Source organism: Sebastes umbrosus, chromosome 12 (genome assembly GCF_015220745.1).
Source record: "Sebastes umbrosus isolate fSebUmb1 chromosome 12, fSebUmb1.pri, whole genome shotgun sequence".
NCBI lineage: Eukaryota > Metazoa > Chordata > Actinopteri > Perciformes > Sebastidae > Sebastes > Sebastes umbrosus.
In genome coordinates, this window is record NC_051280.1 from 2,646,555 (window position 1) to 2,667,063 (window position 20,509).

Genomic DNA, 20,509 nt, shown 5'->3' on the forward strand with positions numbered 1-20,509 from the left:
TCACTGCTAATGGCTGAACATGTCATTAAACTCCTGAACTGGGATTCTAAAAGAAACACCTCAAATCAAAGTCATAAATCTTTGTTGTCTCATTTTGTCTCAGGCAGAAAAACAAGTGAGCATTGTGATTAGAGTGTCACCCAGACACAGTAAAGTGTCCCTGCTCCCCGCTGGGCAGTCAGTCACAGCAGTAAAGGAGTCATTTCAAACAGCTCCTGTGGTGGATTTTAACGGCTGTTTGACACTCGCTTTTGTACAGTATTCATATGCTCAAACACTTACTCTACGTGCAGACATTTGCAGCTGAAACCCACTAAAAAGTGCAAAATTTGTCACTGAATTACATTTAAATTTCAAATACAAAATGCTGTTTTGTTTTTCACAATCGGTTAGTATGATAATTTAATAATAATGTGGATGTAAAACAGCTGAAAGTCAGCACTTTAACCTCTTGGTTATTGTTCCAAATCCAATGTGCCATCCGATGTAAAGAGTCAAAATAACAAAGAATATTTCATTGCATAAATCGCTGTTTGCTAATAATCCCTTCAATAATGACTTGACAGCTAAACTCACAGCTATCTGATGGATTTTCTCTAACCACTACTCTATCTTGATAATGCAAATAATTATTATCTTCATAATCAATTAATCTCTAAATATTTTTTTTCTTTTAGGCCATGAATTATGTCATCCACAAAATATAAAAAGGTAGTGAAAAACCAACACATTCTCACTCCCAACTCGTCAAATACCGATGCTCGGTCAGTGCCCCTCAGCATCAGAGACCGACGCACGAGGTACCCCCCTCTTGCATTAATTTTGGATGGATCAGGGACGGCGTGTCAATAAACACCGATCAGCCATAACATTAAGACCACTGACAGGTGAAGTAAATAACATTGATTATCTCATTACAATGGGCCAATGAAAAAATGGGCCAGCCTAAGGATGTGAGCGACTTTGATGAGGGCCAAATAGTGCTGGATAGACGACTGGGTCAGAGCATCTCCAGAACTGCAGCTCTTGTGGGATGTTCCCGGTCTGCAGTGGTCAGGACCTACCAAAAGTGGTCCAAGGAAGGAAAACCGGTGAACCGGCGACGGGGTCAGACCCGAGGCTCGTTGATGCACGTGGGGAGCGAAGGCTGGCCCGTGTTGTCCGATCCAATAGAAGAGCTACTGGAGCTCAAACTGCTGAAAAAGTTCATGCTGGTTCCGATAGAAAGGTGTCAGAACACACAGTGAGGAGCATTTCTTTGCGTATGGGATGACCGCTCAGGGTGCCCATGCTGTCCTTATGTTATGTCTGATCGGTGTACGTCTCCTTGATGAAAGTCTTGTGTTTGTTTGACCCATCCACCACCTCACCTGCCCGCACTGAACGGACTCTCATGCTATTAATACTATGTCATTTGCTCCGACTGTCAAATAACACAGCGGGTGGGTTTATATTGTAGTTAGTTGAAAGCCCGGGTCGTCACGTGCTGTCGCTAAAGGGTGCCCCCGTGCGTTGTTTTCAGATGTCAAGGGGCACTGACCAACCGGCGGTATTTGACGAGTTTGGAGTGAGAACGGGTTGGAAAAACACCCATCACAGCTTCTCAGAGCCCAGGCTGACATCTTAATTTTGCCTGATTTTCTTTCAACAAACAGTGCAAAAGCTGAAGATAAATCACTTTACAATAATTTATTATCAGCCTTTTTATTATTAGTAGTATTAGTTATATTTCTATTATTATTACAGCTATTAATTCCGATAGTTGTATTATCACTCTTTTACATCCTCTGCTATTGATTTTTGTTGTTAGTCCTATTTGTATTAGTTCTTCCAGCTGCTGTGCTATTATTGTGGTTGCTGTGCATCTCTCCTCCTCTCTCTCCCCGTCTCTCTCTCTCTCTCTCTCTCTCAAAACCCGGCCGCTCTCGGCAGATGGCCGCCCACCCAGAGCCCGGTTCTGCTCTAGGTTTCTACCCGCTAAACGGGGAGTTTTTCCTGGCCACAGTGTATAACAATGTAATGCTCTTGGTGGGATCTCTTGTTGGGTCTCTAAACTATAGAGTACGGTCTAGACCTGCTCTATATATAAAGCGTCTCGAGATAACTTCTGTTATGATTTGATGATATATAAAAATAAATTTAATTTAATTGAATGATATAAAACACATAAATCTTCACATTAGAGAAGCTGGAAGAAGAGAATGTTTTATTTTTATTTGACTTTAAAGGATTATCCAATTATCCAAATTGTCATCAATTAATTTCCTGTGGATCAACTAATCGTTTTAGCTTCAGCATGTTGTTTATATTCGGTGTATACAATACACACAAACCCCGCACAGGCGCACACTGCTGCTGATGTCATGTGTAGATTCAGCTCTAATTTAGCTGATTTTCACTCTCAGACTATAAAGGATAATGCACTCCTACGTAGATCGAGACACTCCTTAGGGCTTACGAAACTGTTTCAAAACAGCATTTGGACAAACTACAGTGTCTCTGTGTCCACTCTGTAACAGCAGGGGAGCATGGGGAAGGAAGAGGGAGGTGGGGGGGACAAAAGGAAACGTGAGTGTTTATGTGTGTGTGGGAGGCCTGTCTGGAGACACAAGGTCTGCCACACTGACACAAACACACTTACATCATTCCAAGTTCCACAAATAAATTAGGGAGAAAGTCTGCTTGCAACATCACAAGACTGCAGAGAGCTGGTGTTTTTGAACTCATCATCAATATTTGTTAACTTGACAATTTTCAGGCCAAAATCATCCACTTCACAGCTTTCTCCCTACTCCCTGCCCTGAAACTGAAGCAAGACAATGAGAGCGTAAAACACCGCTGGATATCAGCCTGCCGATACATCACTTCACCACTGAATTCTCTCACTTTTCTGTTTTTCTTCTTGCCTCAAAACATCTCTTTTGCCTTTTTTTCTCATTTCAATTCACGAGACAACCTCAATGTCTCCCTCACAGCAGGCACGAGGGGGCAAACCTCAACCCCCATCCCTCCACCTCTCCTATCCAAAAAGAAAGAAAGGACATAAAATGACGCCCCCACCGATCGTTCAGCTGATCAAAGGCCCGGCTGGAGGCTGTTTTGTGGAGGTGATGGCCGGGACACAGCGAGAGAAAACTGAAAAATTCACTGCAGGATGTCAGAGTTTGATTCCTCAGAGGCTGTTTGCAAAGATCCAGCTTGAATGGAAGTTCTTTCTGAGAATCTCAAGAGGATGATGGCACAGCTTGATGTAAAAATCTGAATACATTGAAGATAAAATGTTTTATATACTGTGGCAGTGGCTCCCAACCTTTTTTTTGTCAGATGTTCCCCTTCATCAAGACCACCCATCACGTTCCAAATGTGTTCCACTCAATGGATTTTGAAATGGTTGTTTTTTTAACACTATTACTATTACTATTGCTATTATTGCAATAAAATTCAACTAATGTTTCAGTCAGTTTGTTAAATTTTACATTTGTAGCCTATGCCTACCACTCTGTGTCCGAATCTGGACATTTCAACCATTTAATCAAGACTTTCAGACAACTACTTTGTACTGTTGAGCATTAGCCTAATGTATCGAGCCAACATTTATTACTCTTAACTAACCAAACTATTTCAAATGTTTATCCATTACTTTTAGCTAGTGTTACATTTCAACCACTATCCATTAATTTTGGCTAACTATTTCAAATGTTTATCCATTACTTTTGGCTAACTGTCATCTTTTTATCCATTATGGTCCGTGTCCACAGGATCCGTCCTTTCCACGCTTCCCGTTCATTGTCTATGTGAGCAGCTGTGCAATGCATTCTGGTAGCGTGGCGGTGCGATTCGAGAGACGAAGCGTCATGACGGCGTTCCTCATTTGCATAAAGTTGAGGGCTAGTCTACTTTATATAAATCACGGGCATCCAGTGTGACTCGCCGCCTCTCGAAACTCCTGAGAATTGTCGATACTAGATAAAGACAGATTCAGCAACTGCGTGGCTTATTTCTCACCTCAAATATTTTCAGAAACACATTTCAGTGAACAATTTTCGTGAAATAAGAGAAGAAAGTTTCCAACTGAGCCTCCATATTGTTTCTGGTTTGAAAGCTGGGAGCAGCAGCCCACGGAGGGAAAGCGTTCGTCCAATCAGGTGCAGAGTGTGTTGTATCTAGTGGCAGCCCACCAAGCGTCCAATGCTGGGAAGCGGCGCGTGCCCTCGCGATAAAAAACGCCCCGGTGGACATGTACCATTAAGCTACTTAGCTAACTATCTCTGCTAGCTTACAAACAAACACACAAGTGGTATTCAGGTGTTACAGCTGACTCAATATGTGGAAGTATTTTTCTTGAAAAAAATGCAATTTCTATTTTTTTTAATTACTGTATATAAAAGATGGACGACGTGTCTCCACTTCCTCCCACTGTATAGAACCGAAGCCAAAATATCCCGGATACGGGAGCTGCCATCCTGAGACTTTGAACTCATTCGGAGCCAGAATCACCAGCCTGAACCAATCGTGAGCCGAGCACGGCCGCAGCTTGTTAGCGAGAGAGACTCACAGCTGCCAATCATGACGTCTCCCTTTTTTAAAATTGAATTTATCAGAGAAATTAACACTGAACATACATCAGCCTGATAAGAACTAACTAAAATGACACAAATCAACTTTGGGAAAAACGATTTAATGGCTATTTGTGACTTTTTAGTTTGGCCCATGTCCCATCCACTAACATGGAGCTTAATGAGTTATACTGCAGCCAGCCACCAGGGGGTGATCCAGATGTTTTGACTTCACTTTTGAGGAGGTGTCATGTCGTCCATCTTTATATACAGTCTAGGATACCACCTGGCAAATGCTGAATGGGGTACAAGTAGGCTAGGCTACAATCACTTGCTGATAGCATCAGAGCGGTTATGAAATTTGGAGAAAAGTCAAAGTGATTTGGTTCGCCGAGAAGCTTTAATTCAATCTGCTGAGCTTAGGGGGTCTGAAGGCAAAGTAGTTGAGTGTGTCTGTGTGTGTGTGTTATCTTACTTAAGCTAAGATAATTAGAGCTTTGTCAAACACCAGTGCTTCTCTCAGCCATCCCAGTTAAGACTAGAGGGACCGATTTATCTCTCACACACACACACGCATACAGTACAGACATATTTGATAAATATAGACTACATCCATGTACATTGTCATTAACACTCACCATCAACAGTGACACACACATACATGCATACAACCCAGCGACACCCACACGTTCTGCCCACGGCAAAAACCAACAAGTAAACTGTAAAAAAGAGAAGATAATTACTTTGACCCCTCTGGTGAAATGTCTACATACATGTGTGATTCAGAAACATTTTCCAGTTCAGTGCATTGTGTGGTGATTAAATGACATGGTATCGAATATAATAAACAAATAACCTCATTTCTATATCAAAATATTAAAGGTAAAAAAAAAAAAAAGCTTTAGCCTACAATATGCTGCCGGAATAATACACTGAATGACTTCGAAAGCAACTCTCTCTATCAATATTTCTGATTCTAATGTAGGCTACTTGGACGAAGTTTGAAAATTGAAATACAAATATGAGCATTTTAACTGGACATCTGAACTTCCATTTTCTTTTTCCTATGACAACTGGCAACTCCATCTGCCGATGAATATCATTTGATATTGAAAGCTCCAGAACATGGAGACACAAATGGTTTGTTAATAACTGTATATTGTTTATACCTGTCTTGTGTAGTGTTTGACAGTTTTCAAAGCCTGTGTACATTGTCTATCATCCATTTATTGTTGCAACTCAATGAGACTTTTTTACATTTTAAAAGAGGAAAATAATAAATGAATAAAATTAAATAAAAAAGGAAAAAGAAGATACGAGTACTGGCTACTCAGAGATTACGGTAGTGGGTTTCTCAAAAAATGTCAAAAAGGGGCCCCATACTTTGTAAAATGTACTCTCTGTTACCCGCGTAGTATAACGTTTTTTCTTTAAATTCATACAGGACATAATGTCTCTGATCCAATGTGAGTGGGAAAGAGGGGCAAGTTTATTCATATTTATATTTATATTAAATGTATTCATTATTATTATTATTATTATATATCTATATATTTATTTATTATTATTTATTATTTATTTATTTTTCTCTCTTCTTCTTCTTCTTATTTCATGACTTATTTGTGGATACTCTCTCTGTATTTTCTACAATTTGAATTTTATGTATCCATGTTTGAGAACGAGTTATGTCTTTTGTGGTCAGCTGTGGCTGTCTGTGTGCATGTTGTTGTCAGGTATGATTGATATGTTCTGTCACAGGTGAGTGTTGTTCAGAAAAACAAAAAAAATAACTTTCCCTGTATAATGACTGTTCTATTGATTATTGACAATTAATAAAAAGACCTTTGAAAGACAAAAAAAAGAGGAAAAGAATGAATTAAGCAGCTTCACTGACCACTGTGTGAGGTTGAGGCATCTAAATCCTCAGATAAAGGATAAAATCCTGACCGAAACACAAAATACATGGACAGTCAACTGACTTTAAGTCATTAAATATCAATTTCGAGCAGTAAAATGTGGAGATTTACGTTCATTTCTCCCAAAGGTCCCATGTTAGCCACCATGGGACCTTACGTAAACTCACCTCTACACACACTCACACATTCCTAAACAGGGTGACTGGGGTTGAGGTTACAAGAGTGCAAGAACCATACGGACCAACATAACTTTACTCTCTACAGACATTCTCTGTAAGGTCAACTGACGAAACACAACACATGAAAAAGAACTTGTTCAATTATGAAGCATGACAATTTCATCTTCATCTCGTGATAATATCCTGATGTGTGAAATCGGCCTAATTCATTGTACAACAGGAGAAGATAAAAGTTGAAAGTAGGTCAAACTGAAGGAAATATAAGCTGTTTTTATCAGAACCAAATCACATCTTATATTCTAAGTTACATCTATGAGATAAGATTACACTGTTGTGTGAAGTCAAATACAGATCCTGAATCAGGAACACCTGATGGGCGGGGTTACTCTTATCAGAATCATGTCATCAAGGTATCAGTTACAGGAAAAATATTGATATATACGATTGCTTTTTTGTGAAACACTGAGTTTCATTTCTTCAGGACTCTAAAAATATTTAAATTAACTGTGACAAGGGGCAGCGAATAGACTACAAATGGCTATAAAAGGGTAACAAACGGTGGTTTTGAGTCCATAAGTTCAAACTAGGGCTGTCAATCGATTAAAATATTGAATCGCAAATAATCGCAAATTAATCACACATTTTTTATCTGCTCAAAATGTACCTTAAAGGGAGATTTGTCAGGTATTTAATACTCTTATCAACATGGGAGTGGGCAAATATGCTCCCTTTATGCAAATGTACTGTATGTATATATTTATTATTGGAAATCAATAAACAACACAAAACAATGACAAATATTGTCCAGAAACCCTCACAGGTACTGCATTTAGCATAAAACATATGCTCAAATCATAAGATGGCAAACTGCAGCCCCACAGGCAACAACAGCTGTCAGTGTGTCAGTGTGCTGACTTGACTATGACTTGCCCCAAACTGCATGTGATTATCATAAAGTGGGCATGTCTGTAAAGGGGAGACTCGTGGGTACCCATTGAACGCATTTTCATTCACATATCTGGAGGTCAGAGGTCAAGGGACCCCTTTGAAAATGACAATGCCATCTTTTCCTCGCCAAAATTTAAAGTATGTTTGGAGCGTTATTTTGCCTCCTCGCTAAAGCCTAGCTTTAAAACTGAGCCCGCTGCCACCTAAAAAAATCGCAATTTGCATTAATGTGTTAAAGAAATTAGTGGCGTTAAAACAAATCTGTGTTTACGCGTTAACTTTGACAGCCCTAGTTCAAATGTAATAGTAAATGGACTTTATTTATATAGCGCCTTTCTAGTCTTCAGACCACTCCAAGTGCTTACATGTCAACATTTACCCATTCACACACACACACACACACACACAGGGTGCCAACCTGCTCATCAGGATCTAAATGCTCATTCACACACTGTTGGCACAGCCTCTGGGAGCAATTTGGGGTTCAGTATCTTGCCCATGGACACTTCAACATGCGGAGTGGAGGAACTCGAACCGCGGAGCCACAGCTGCCCACAAAATAAGAACAAGGGGACTCTAAAACCATTAAAATTGAATAGCTAATTGTAGCAACCGATAGTTGATAGCCCGAAAATTACAACAATTTTGATTCAGTCAAATGTGAGAAATTGCTTGTTTTCTCTGTTTTATCTGACTGTGAATTTAACATTTGTGGGTTATAATTTGCAGATATCCCCTTGGAAATTATGATGCCCATTTTTCACTATTTATTAGCATTTTACAGATAAAAAGATGCATCAAAAAGAAGATAGATTAAGTGATCTGATTGGTGGGGTGTCATGTCTTTTTCTTCCCCTTCAATCACAAACTCAGCAGCTGATTACATGACGCAATGGTGCGACAATAAAGCGAAAAAGCCACATATTTTTTCTCTGCTCCATGCTTTAAATCCCCAAAGGAGAAATTCTCTGTCTGCCTTCCCTCCAACATGGAGGTCAGAGGTCAAGGATCACATCGATGTATTTTTTTTTCATACTGTAAAAGGCAAATGAGACTCAGAAACATCCAGGAAATTAACCCTGGTCCTTCCTAACGCCAGATGACACGTCTACCCTCCACATCACTCCCCCCCCCCCACCCCTCAATGTCTCATCACCACTCCAGCTGCTCACCCTCATCTTCGTGTCCCGGGGGGAGGCTCCTCTCGCGGATGGTGTAGTTGGCGGAGAATCCCTCCTTGGCGATGGCGTTGTCAGTGGTGATGGTCATGGACAGGATGCCGGTGTAGGAGATCACGCGGCCCGGGGACGTCTGACCACAGTACCGGCCAATGTGGGGACCCACTGAGGGAGGAAGAGGGGGGATGGAGAGGAGGGGATTCAAGTGAATAGGAGGTAGGAAATGAGGGAGGAGAAGAGGATAATAAGGAAAGAGAACGTTGGGAGGAAGAAGAGGAGAGACCAGAGGGAAAAAGTGGGAGAACAAAGAGACAAATGGAGAGAGAGAGAGAGAGAGAGAGAGAGAGAGAGAGAGAGAGAGAGATGGAGCAGGGGAGTTGAAGAAAAAGGAGAATGTCAGCTTCATCACTCATCAACTGCAGAGCGATTTTTATTATTCACTTTGTCCTTTTCTGCCCTCACTGTCCTGGGAAATGTTTTGTGACTTCGAGCAAAAACACAAAAGCTTGAAACGTTCTTTCTACACAGAACTCATGTCTAAAAATGTAGATTAAAAAGCCCCCTAAAACTTAAAGTCAGTTTGTTTAATCTGCTGTGTTGTTGAGAGTCTTCAGACAAACACAATGAGCAGCTGATCTCCTGTCTGCTCCAATATCTCACCTCTCATGAGTGATGTGACACCTTTGAGACAGGAATAAAGGTGAGCAGAAACACTCGTTTCCACAACATATCTCATTGACACTTATTATTCCAACACTATATATAAACTGCATGTATAAAACCAGGTGCAGTAAAGAATAAGCATTTTATCCCGAGACATCACAGGGTATTGTGTTAAACCTGTATGTTTTGTCATCCTGTTAGCGCTCACATTCACAACTTTGCTTCCAGGTTGTTTAATTAAGATTTGAACTTCTTGTTATGGAGTAAGTGACATCCGATGGATATCAGATGCAGTGTTGTGAGAGGAGTTAAGCACTGCAGATAGATGGAAACAATTATATTTTCAAGCCTCAAAAAGAACCCCTATAATGGGCAGGAAATTTGGTTATTGAAATGGGAAGAATTACCTGTTTTACTTCATATTCTAATTAATATTAAGTCAGAAAATTCTGACTGTGAGTACACTCATGTCTAAAGAAACAAGACGACCAGACCTCCAAACATTTGCTCCCAGTCTTTTGCCTCTCTCACATACTGTACTATCATTCCATTCGAGTCTCAGAGCTAAGCTTCCACTTTTCAGAAAAATAAATCCCCAGCAATCTTTGAAAAGCCCAAAAGGCAGTTTACAACACATACTGCAATTCTGCAGGTATTTCCAGAATCATCAAAAAAACTTCTCAGCCCACCTGGATGAACAAATAAGGTAATGCTTTATTGTAAGAGTCCGTCATTTATCAATCCTTTTCCAGGAAATTTCCTGAAAGGACCATATAATCTGGTACTAATCATAGGGAAGATATGTATATATTTTTAAAGAGAGCCTCCATTTAACCCAAAATTGATATTTATTAGGGCTGTCAATCGATAAAAAAATGTAATCGCGATTAATCACACATTATTCATCTCTTCAAAATGTACCTTAAAGGGAGATTTGTCAAGTATTTAATACCCTTACCAACATGGGAGTGGACAAATATGCTGCTTTATGTAAATGTATGTATATGTTTATTATTGGAAATCAATTAATAACACAAAACAATGACAGATATTGTCCAGAAACCCTCACAGGTACTGCAATTAGCATAAAAAATATGCTCAAATCATAAGATGGCAAACTGCAGCCCAACAGGCAACAACAGCTGTCAGTGTGTCAGTGTGCTGACTTGACTATGACTTGCCCCCAAACTGCATGTGATTATCATAAAGTGGGCATATATGTAAAGGGGAGACTCGTGGGTACCCATAGAACCCATTTACATTCACATATCTAGAGGTCAGGGATCAAGGTACCCCTTTGAAAATGGCCATGACAGTTTTCTTGCCAAAATCTAGCGTATGTCATTGTCTTATGTTGTTCATTGATTTCCAATAATAAACATATACGTACATTTGCATAAAGCAGCATATTTGCCCACTCCCATGTTGATAAGAGTATTAAATACTTGACAAATCTCCCTTTAAGGTACATTTTGAACAGATACAAAAACATGTGATTCATTTGCAATTAATTGCGATTAACTATGAACAATCATGCGATTAATCACGATTAAATATTCCAATCGATTGAGAGCCCTGCTAATTTCTAAAGTTGATAACCCTAGAAAGATTGGAGCATCTCCTTTCTTAATATGCATGGAAAATAATATTAATATCGATAAATATAGACAATAATTGTAGTATAACATTTTGATACACATCACAATTATTAAGATAAATCTTGTTAGTTGTGCAGAGGGATGATCTTTAGAACCAGATGGACAGAAGAGTCTTCCGGGATCTTCATAACTGTGTGCAACTGACTGTTTTTTAGTAGACTTGCTCTGTGACTAAAATGTAACGATAAAATACGAGACGCAGGGCATCCACCGTAACAACATAATTTTCTTATATGCAGCACACAGCGACAGACCGTCTCATGTCTTAAACACTGCGCTGACGTCGCTGCCTGCCCACAGTGTGCTGGCCATTTCATCCTGTTCTTATCTGTGAGAAACAATGCCAGGCTTGTGGTGCCTCCTGTTTCAAAGAGATATTGTATCTGCAGCCTCTCGAGGAGGGAACATTCAGTCCAGAGGGAAGTCATACATGTTACAAAAATTGCACTTTTCTAACAATTTGAGGCAAAAATAAGCAAAAAATAACTCAAGGAAACCACATTGGAATGCAGAGCTTTGAGTAATCCGGTGGATTATGTTTATCAGTTACATTAAAGCAGGTAGTCGGCAATCTGTGACGGATTACATTTTGAATTATTTCAGCCTTATCGGAGGTAGTGTGAAATGGTATAGCCGTAAAACTGGCTGTTTTTTGATGCAATCAGCTATAAAATGGAAAAAATCCCTCAAGCAATATGGCTGAATTTACATTTAACTAGGAAATGGTCATAAATGAAATAAACATCAAGCAGAGGAAGATTCAAATCCATCGTTTCGCCATTATAAAGTATCTGTATGTATGAGTATAAGATAAAGATTTAAAATAGATTCATAAATAGATTTTGAACAAAACAAATCTTATTATTAGGTTCACTTACTGTGTTTTTGCAGAGATTTAAACCATATTTCCTACCAAGAAATCTCTGTAAGGCCTGTCACTCGGAGCTCTGGAAAAACCAAATAAGTGAACGAATTTTTGAAAAAAAAAAAAGAGTAAAAACTCTTTATTTAAGATATTTATAAGGTTAATCATTTTCTGCAAAAAATACATTTTATAAATAAATTCAAATTATTATTTATTTTTTTGAAGAATAAATCTAAAAATATTGAGCCCTAAATGTTTGTTTATCTGATTAAATCCCACCCAAAAAAAAAAATTCCTTTTGAAGAACAGATTTACAGCTCTCAAAGAAAAAAAACAACAACAGCAGTGCATGATGGGAATGTTTGGCATTCGTGTTAACACTGCGAATGCGTTTGATGGGATGAAAAAGTACATCCTGGTCTTCACCCTGCTGCAGAGATGCTTTGTTATCTGCGCTGACACACATGTTCACTCAGTAAACAAGCATCATGCACACGCACGCATGCACGCACACACACACACACACACACACACACACACACACACACACACACACACACACACACACACACACACACACACGCGCACACACACACGCACACAAACGCACACACACACACACACACACACACACACAGATCATCTGACAGGAAAAGCCCTGGCATGTTATGTATGCTGGCACGGCTTTAAAGTGTATGTCACAGTCTGTATACCTGTGCCAGTCTTTGTGTCCCTCATGTTCCCATGCCCGTCTCCTCCCTGGCAATAATCAGGCAACGCTCTGGGCACAGCAGCGAGTATTGTGGGCATCCTGGCAGCCCACTCAGGCCTGTCCAAGGTATGTAGCTCTCACCATTATCTGCACACTGTACGGCTAATTAGACAACAATGGAGGCTGAGAAACGCTGTCCAAGCGAGGGGAGGAGTGTGAACAGAGGGTAGAGCAGGATGCGCCGCCGTCATTCATGTGCAGAGAGACCATTTTTTTCCCAAGTGTGGTTGTTGGTGAGGAAACAATGAGCAAGCTGTGATGGAGTCTCTCTCAGTACATCCAGCCTCCAGTGCACAGGAGGATGAGTTTCAAATAAAAGACTGAAATGAACTGAGTAACAGCTGAGCCATTAATGATTATTATCTACAGTTGGTAAATTAATAAAAATAACCTGTTGTCATGTTTGCTCAAACTGTCACTATATCCTGACAGTAGTAGGCAACATGAGACAGATAATCTGTTGCTGCTGTGCGCGGCACGGGGAACAAATAGGCGAGACCTTGAATCTCTAGATTCAAGCATCTGACACGCAGCCGAGCCGCACTGCTCACGCCGCTGCTCACGCCGCTGCTCACGCCGCTGCTCACGCCGCTGCTCACGCCGCTGCCGCGCGGCTCATGTGGCTGTTCTAACCTGTTAACATGGGCGTGGAAATAAAAAGCAAGAGATTCCGCAACGCACACACATGCTGCTTACGTGAGCGGTCTGGCCTGGCCATAATGGCATATGCAAGATTTCACCGCTCCCGAAGGAAAAAAGAGCCGAGGAGGCTCTAATGCAGCTCTCATCGCTGCTGGTGAAGCTCGCACACTCCGACCGCACGGTCAAATTAGGCAGCGCTGATCAAATATGAAACAATATTCTGTTACTGTAATGCTTATTTCTTTCCTCAAATGTTTTCAGAAACATCCTGTAGTGTACTGTTTAGCTGTAAAATGAGAACGTTTGCTCCGACCGGTGGGCGGTGCTTGGTTTTGTCTCGACTGATCTCAACACATCGGCCGGGTCAGAGGATGTTCTGTAAGACGCTGGTCAGAATTAGACATTGCTTTTTTCATCAAGCTAAGTGTAGTGAAAAATATTTTAAATCTCCTATTTCAACATCAGAGTAGCCAGAAAGCTGACATGCTGACTACCTGCAGTCAGATTTTATTTTGAAAATCACCTTAAGTCATTGTTGTATTTTCAGAAACGGCGTGTAAATCCGTTTGTAAAGGAGGAGTGTTCCACAATATTACTATTAAATCAAGACTTCTGCAAGGTCTTAAATGTGATAAAATGTATTTGGATGTGCAAATGCATCCTGTTGTTGCAGACATGCACAAAACATGTAAAATTGTCTCCCAAAAGTAAAACAAGTGAAAACACATATCCCTCCCTGCTCTCCTACTTCAGGCCACATCTTCCTCTTGTCTTTATTTTCTGCCTCTGCTTCCTCGTTCGCCTCCATCGCTCAATCCCAGCTCGTCCCACCTGCAGGGAAGCCATCCATCCTTTGTTCTCCTCCCTCCTCCTCCCCTTCACCTCCACATGTCTCTGTCTGTTTTCTGTCAACATCTGCAGGGGGAAGCCGTCCCGAGCACTTCTCATCCTTCTCTCCTCTCTGCTGCTTCACAGCTCCGCATATTTATCCTCTGCATCTGCATCCCATTTTCCCTATTCTTACCCTGCACCTGTGGAGAAGTAGTCTCGCTGTTTCTCCTTCAATTCTTACACCTTTATCTTTTTTTTTTCTGTCTGACATTTTCCATCTGATCTCACTGCTATCTATCTATCTTGGTAGCGCGTCCATTTTTAGAGCTTATTATGTGTTATGCTCTTGAGCCATAAGAGTGTGTTTCTGAGACAGAGGCTCAAGCTAAAAAAAGGGATGCTTCAGTAAAATCCAACAGGCAAAATTATCCCTTATGCACTTTTTTTATAGCTTGTTTTTACCTGGTTTTGTTTTGTTTCATGTCAGCTATTAAAATGTATTTCTTAGACAAGTCTCAAGCTGAATAAAATGCTTTGAGAGCTCATTTATATGCTTATAAAACTAAAGTTTACTTCCTAAAAAAATGTGTTTTTTTCAGTGTCACTAGTTGAGGAAATGGGTTCCATTATCACCATCTTGCATGTCGATGTGTAAGTAAATTAAAACATGAATAATTAAAGTTGTAGCATCATATTTTTGTACTTGTTTTGGTGCCAGTCAGCTCCAGCTTTGTTCTCATCTTCCTTTAAGACTTGACTAGAAATATTTCCTTCATGCTTGAGCTCGGGTTTTAGCCGCTCAGCCTACCGCCAACATTTCCCCCATTTTTCTCATTCCATCTCCTCACCTGCAGGGAAGCCGTCCCAGATCTCCAGCCAGTCGTATCGGCAGAGGGCGCCCGGCGGTGGCGTGGTGTCGGGCTCCATGTCGAAGCTGTCGAACTCCACCACGATCTCGGACATCTTGGGGGCGAAGATCATGAAGGTGCAGTCCAGGTTGTTGGGGTACTTCTCGGGGAAGCCCGGTGTCTTGATGACGCCTCTGGGAGCCGTGAAGTTCCTGGAACATTCTGGACCTGCGAGGAAAGAAGACACGGGTGAGTTTTTAAAATGTCAAGACGTGTTTGGACAGCGTGACTAATTCTCGCTCGGAACAGAGGTGCGAACTCTCAGGGGTCGGTGTTCACACATAAATATGAGCCGTTCCAGACACTATTCATAGCTGCTCCGTGCAAAAAGTCTTTGAATGTTGAATATGCCGGAAACATCCTTTAAAGAAACTTTTGTGCCTGTTTGGATTGACACTGTTTACTATATAGTAGTATATTAGTATTAGTACTGTATTATAGATTTTGACCTCTTTTTGTCTTTTCGGCTGCAAAAATAAGGACATAGACACACCTATGAACTGAAATACCTTCAGTTTTTTACTTTTCTGGGTGTCGAAAACCTGACGCCCGAAACAGTTTCACAGCTGTGACTTCACTGGAGCCTTTGTAAGTCTTAAAAATTGATTTTCTCCAAATCAATGATGGAAATTCAGGGCAAATGTGAGACACGTATGTCTCTTTTTTTACCAAAGAAATAAGAAAACAACACTTCCCTGGATCCAGATAATGCGACTAATTTTCCTCCTATGAACCCAAAGTAGTTTCGGGGCGTTTTTTTGCTCCTGTCACAATTTACTCACTGTGGCCTTGTTTTCACTGCACTATATAAATCCCTGGGTTAAAATAACTATGGAAGTGGCGTTATTTAAGTACGGATGTTATGTGAAATCAACGTTGACTTCTGGTTTCACACAGGACACTAACAGCGGTCTCCTGGGTGAAAGTCCGGTGTTTTTTGACCCACTTATCCACTCCGATCTCCTCCCTACGTGTTACTCCTCCCTCTTTACACTTCCTGTTTCACAATTATGTGGATTAAATACGCATTGAATTTGTAGGATATCTACAAATTACAGTGCATTACTTTTCGTAGGTATAGCTATGCAAATGGTGCACGTCTATGGAAAAAGCACAATCATGGCTAAGTACGGAGAACTCAAACATCTATTTTGTGCCATATCAGACCGTTTTAAATGCCATAAATCCTGCTAAATCTATATAGAAAACATTTTTCAAAGTGCCCACAAATATGTTACCAATATTGAGGAAAAAATGGGGGCTCCATATGCTATAAATATACCTTTTTTACATTTTTACAACATCTACTTTTTGTCCTCTCCTCTCTGCTCTGTGTTAACAGCCTGCAGTTCAGTCCAAGTTTCACAGAAATTTTGTCACGTGACTGTTGGTCTCAGTCGAGTCAGTCATGACTTCCCAGTTGCGCTGAGATGCACAGAATTTAATGTTTTTTGTTTGATCTAGTTTGCGCAAACGATTTTTTTTGAGCGGAATTTTAAACGAGATGTAGAATAATGATGAAAATAAATTGATGAAATATCACTGATTTAAGCTTAGATTTGGTGTTTTTTCTGTACAGACACGTTTTGTTACGCATTATTCGTTCGAGGACTGTCGGAAATTCGAAAATCAAACAATAATTTCTGTTTTACAATTTCTGGCTATGATACATGGTGTAATTTTTTTGGCACTTTTTAAAAAAGAAAACATGCCTTTGAAACTTTGTGGGGTTTAGAGGGTTTTAAAAATGGCTGATTTAAAAAAAGTAAAATGACTCATATTCAGTCTTTGAGATTTCCTTCAAACATAACCTTTGTTTTATTGACAAAAGTCATGTCGTCTCCAGCCAATCAGACGAACTGGTGAACTCCCCTGTCGGCGCCGTCTGTGTCTGTGTTGTGACTGGGGGGAGGGGGGGGGGGGGGGTATTTATTGAGTCCCAGACACTGAGAGGCTGTTTACAGACAACCCATCATGGTCAACAAACAACAACAACACACACGCACGCACACACACACACAGACAAATACAACCCTATTAGCTCATTAGACACATCCAAATGCACGCATACACACACACACACACACACACACACACGCTAACCTACATAATCATTCAACCGCATCCTCATAATTTGTATTCAGTGTGAAGTCAAATATCAGTGCTGTTTCATACTTTGTGGATACACCGTGTGTTAATTTGTCCCTCTCAGGTTTCAATGATGCTCTCTTGTTCGGACTTGTTCTTGCTGCTCTTTAATCATCACTATTATTTTGGTATGTACAGCATTTAAAATCCAACCACATATCTCTGTGTAACCCAGATATTGAAAAGGGCCATATATAAAGTTTTACTGGCTTACTTACACAAAAGAAAATCCCCACAAACATCGTGTGCTGTTATGTTGCACCCTCGGACGATGATGTTTCATTTCTCACACTTTCATTCATGCGTTTTACACGTAACACCTTCTAGTGATAACACCGTCAGCTGTGTTGTGTTTACATAGCTCCCTTTTTTATATTCATCTCACCATTGTTGTGAGGTTGCTGCGCTAGAATATGAACAAGGCTTTGTAAATTCCTGCAAAATACTACGATGAATGAGTAAGGAGTTTAATTTTGTAGGTATTATTATTTCCACATACGATTTGATCACCTTTTCATTAATTGAATGTTTCTGCCAGCTTTGCTTCTTCTCTTGGCTCTGGCTGCTGTATGTGACATTAAGATAAGTCGATGTATTGATCTTCATGTTTTAGAGCAACATTTCTATACATCAGACCGGCACATACGGTAACTTTGCAAAAAGTCAAGGCCCCGCCCCCTTTTGGGGGAAAAGAAAACTAAAGATATCATAGACTTCAATGTTTGTTGTCGTGTGTTTGGATTGTAATTCTGACAAGTTCGTATGCATTCATCTCTTGTTATACAAACGTTGGTTTTATACACATGTCAAATAATTTTCTTACGATCTTGCCTTTAACTGAGCGTTCGCGATTCCTTAATGAATGAAGGTTGATCGCCGCCATGGCCCTTCAGTATTCCCCCGTCAAACACAGTGGCCGGATATTTCTTATCCAGACATCTCTACATATGTGATTGAATCCCGTTTGGCTGTAAATAACGAACGTGTTAATAGCCAACTGTTTGATCTATAGACTGAGATGTAGTTAGAGACGACAGTCTGATGCTGCTATAACGTTAATGCATGACTGTATTACTCAAGCTAACGTCAGCTAGCCGTGCTAGTCACTGTCACCAGCATCATTTAGCCATTTAGCACTCTGACAGTGAATATTCACGTATCGTATGAGCCTCAAATCTCAGTGTGAAAGCCTCACTCAACCCGCTACACAACAGCTTTTCAACATATTCTCTCCTGTGACAGCGAGTTTCTTTCCCCCAAAAGGGAGCGCAGCCTCGGTGATGACGCCATGCTGGTCTGGTCTATAGTTTGGAGCCATAAAACCCCTCTATTATATCTTTTTTAGGACACGGCAGGGGAACAAACATCAGATCAGCGTTTCGGGATTTATTGTTGGTGCAACCAGCGACACAACAACTCTTCAGCATAGCGTTATTACTATTTCTGGTTTGTTTAAAGTAGAAGTTTGGAGACATGTTTCAACTTCTTCTGTCTACTCTGTTACCGTCTACGAGAGACACGGGATTAGTTTACCCTAAAAGGGGGCGCGGTCGCGCGAGCCTACTCTGGATGACGTATTGCCGGTCTGAGAGATAAATCTGTAACATAGGAGGAGATCGTTTTATGAAGCATGCATGTTTGCAAGGTTGCAATGTAGCTTGTAAACTTTGGGACTTTGCTCAAGACGTAACACAGGCACACAGAGAGCGTTATGCAAGACAGACCATGTAATTACTGTCTTTCACTACAACTGCAGTTACAACACAAAACAATCTCATATTTCCTAGCGAGCATCACATGCTCCTCTAGATTGTAAAATGATGATATAAAGCCTTTTCGACTCATAACATTTGAAAATCAACATTAAAATCCACTAAGTGGTAATATGTGACATAAACGTCTCCTGATGAAAGTGCATACGGGCGAGCGGCGAGCGAACGCAGCAGATGTTATGTCATTTTTTTTGTACACAAGCTGTTTTCTCCACAGTCGCATCAACGCTGTCGATACCGCTCGTGAAAAATCTCTGCGTCGGCTCGCATCAGTCAACTGGCGGCTGGCAGTTCACACCTCTCTTGTTGTAAAGTGACATGAGCGAGGTTACAAGACGGTGACTGATCTCCGTGGGTGAAAGACGACACGAGGCGTGGACGAGGGTCAAGCATCCCTTGGAGGCGCGAGGTGTGTGTGTGTGTGTGTGTGTTGGGGTTCTTCTGTTGCCAGGCCAGATGTGACCTGCCTGTTATCTGAGCGTGCCTGTAAACACGAATCCACATACAGACACACACACTACAGCGGACCCCTTGCTGTTGACACAGGTGGTGTCATTAAAAGGGCGACATGATGAATGATGTGGAAGGGATGAGGCAGGCTTCGATCCTGCTCAGCTGGCACACTTTCCAGTGTGTGTGTGTGTGTGTGTTTGTGTGTGTGTCAAATGTGCAGATGGGTTGAGTAAAGCTATGCCTCATGAGAAATCTATGCTGCTGTATGTCTATTAAGGCCAGAAATGAATGTGATTTCAGGGCAGAAATATTCTTGAAAGGTCATATAATTCCTCAGCGTATGAACGTCCAGCAACACGCGTCAATTTCCGCTTGTTACATGCATACAGTCTTTTCAAAATAAACCTCCGCCTTCACAGGAAACAATCTGGTTAGGTTTAGGCAAGAAAACTCCTAGGTTAGGTTTAGGAAAAGATTGTGGTTTTGGTAAAAAAAAAACTACGCAAGTGGCGTTACTTAAGAACAGACGTTAAGTGAAATCAACGTTGACTTCAGACGGGACATGAACACCGGTCTGTTGGGCGAAAGTTTGGTGTTTTTTCACCCAGCTAGTCACCCCGACCTCCGACCTACTCGCCGTTTGTCACTCTTTTTATGAAAATGAATCTTAACACATGAGACACAAACAGCGGTCTCCTGGGTGAACGCCTTCTGTTTGTTAAACCCATCCACAACCCCCTTCCACCCTCCCTGTGTGTCTCTTTCGCTCTTTAAACTACGTCACCACAGTCACTCCCGGCGCACTTTCCCTGAGCATTTACTGTTGCCGTGGACGGGTTTACATTGTAGTTAATGGAAAGCCCGGTGCCTTGTGCGGCAGTATCAGACGCCAACGGCCATGACAAAGCGCCAGTATTTTACGCCCTGGGAATGAGAACAGGCTGATTGAATATGCATTGATTTTGTGGAATATATGCAAATTACAGTGCATTCAATTTCATAGATACAGCTACAGACGGT

The 20,509-nt window shown here is 40.9% G+C and overlaps 1 protein-coding gene across 2 annotated transcripts in view; it reads right to left on the minus strand.

Moving 5' to 3' along the window:
- The window catches only part of LOC119497929 (neuropilin-1a-like), a 106,833-nt gene that overhangs the window by 45,950 nt on the left and 40,374 nt on the right, over window positions 1-20,509 (minus strand). For both annotated transcript variants that reach the window (XM_037786368.1, XM_037786369.1), the window contains exons 4-5: window positions 15,057-15,284; window positions 8,772-8,942 (exon numbers count right to left, since the gene is read on the minus strand). In XM_037786368.1, coding sequence (XP_037642296.1) covers window positions 8,772-8,942; window positions 15,057-15,284 — 399 coding nt within the window. The remainder of the gene's footprint in view (window positions 1-8,771; window positions 8,943-15,056; window positions 15,285-20,509) is intronic.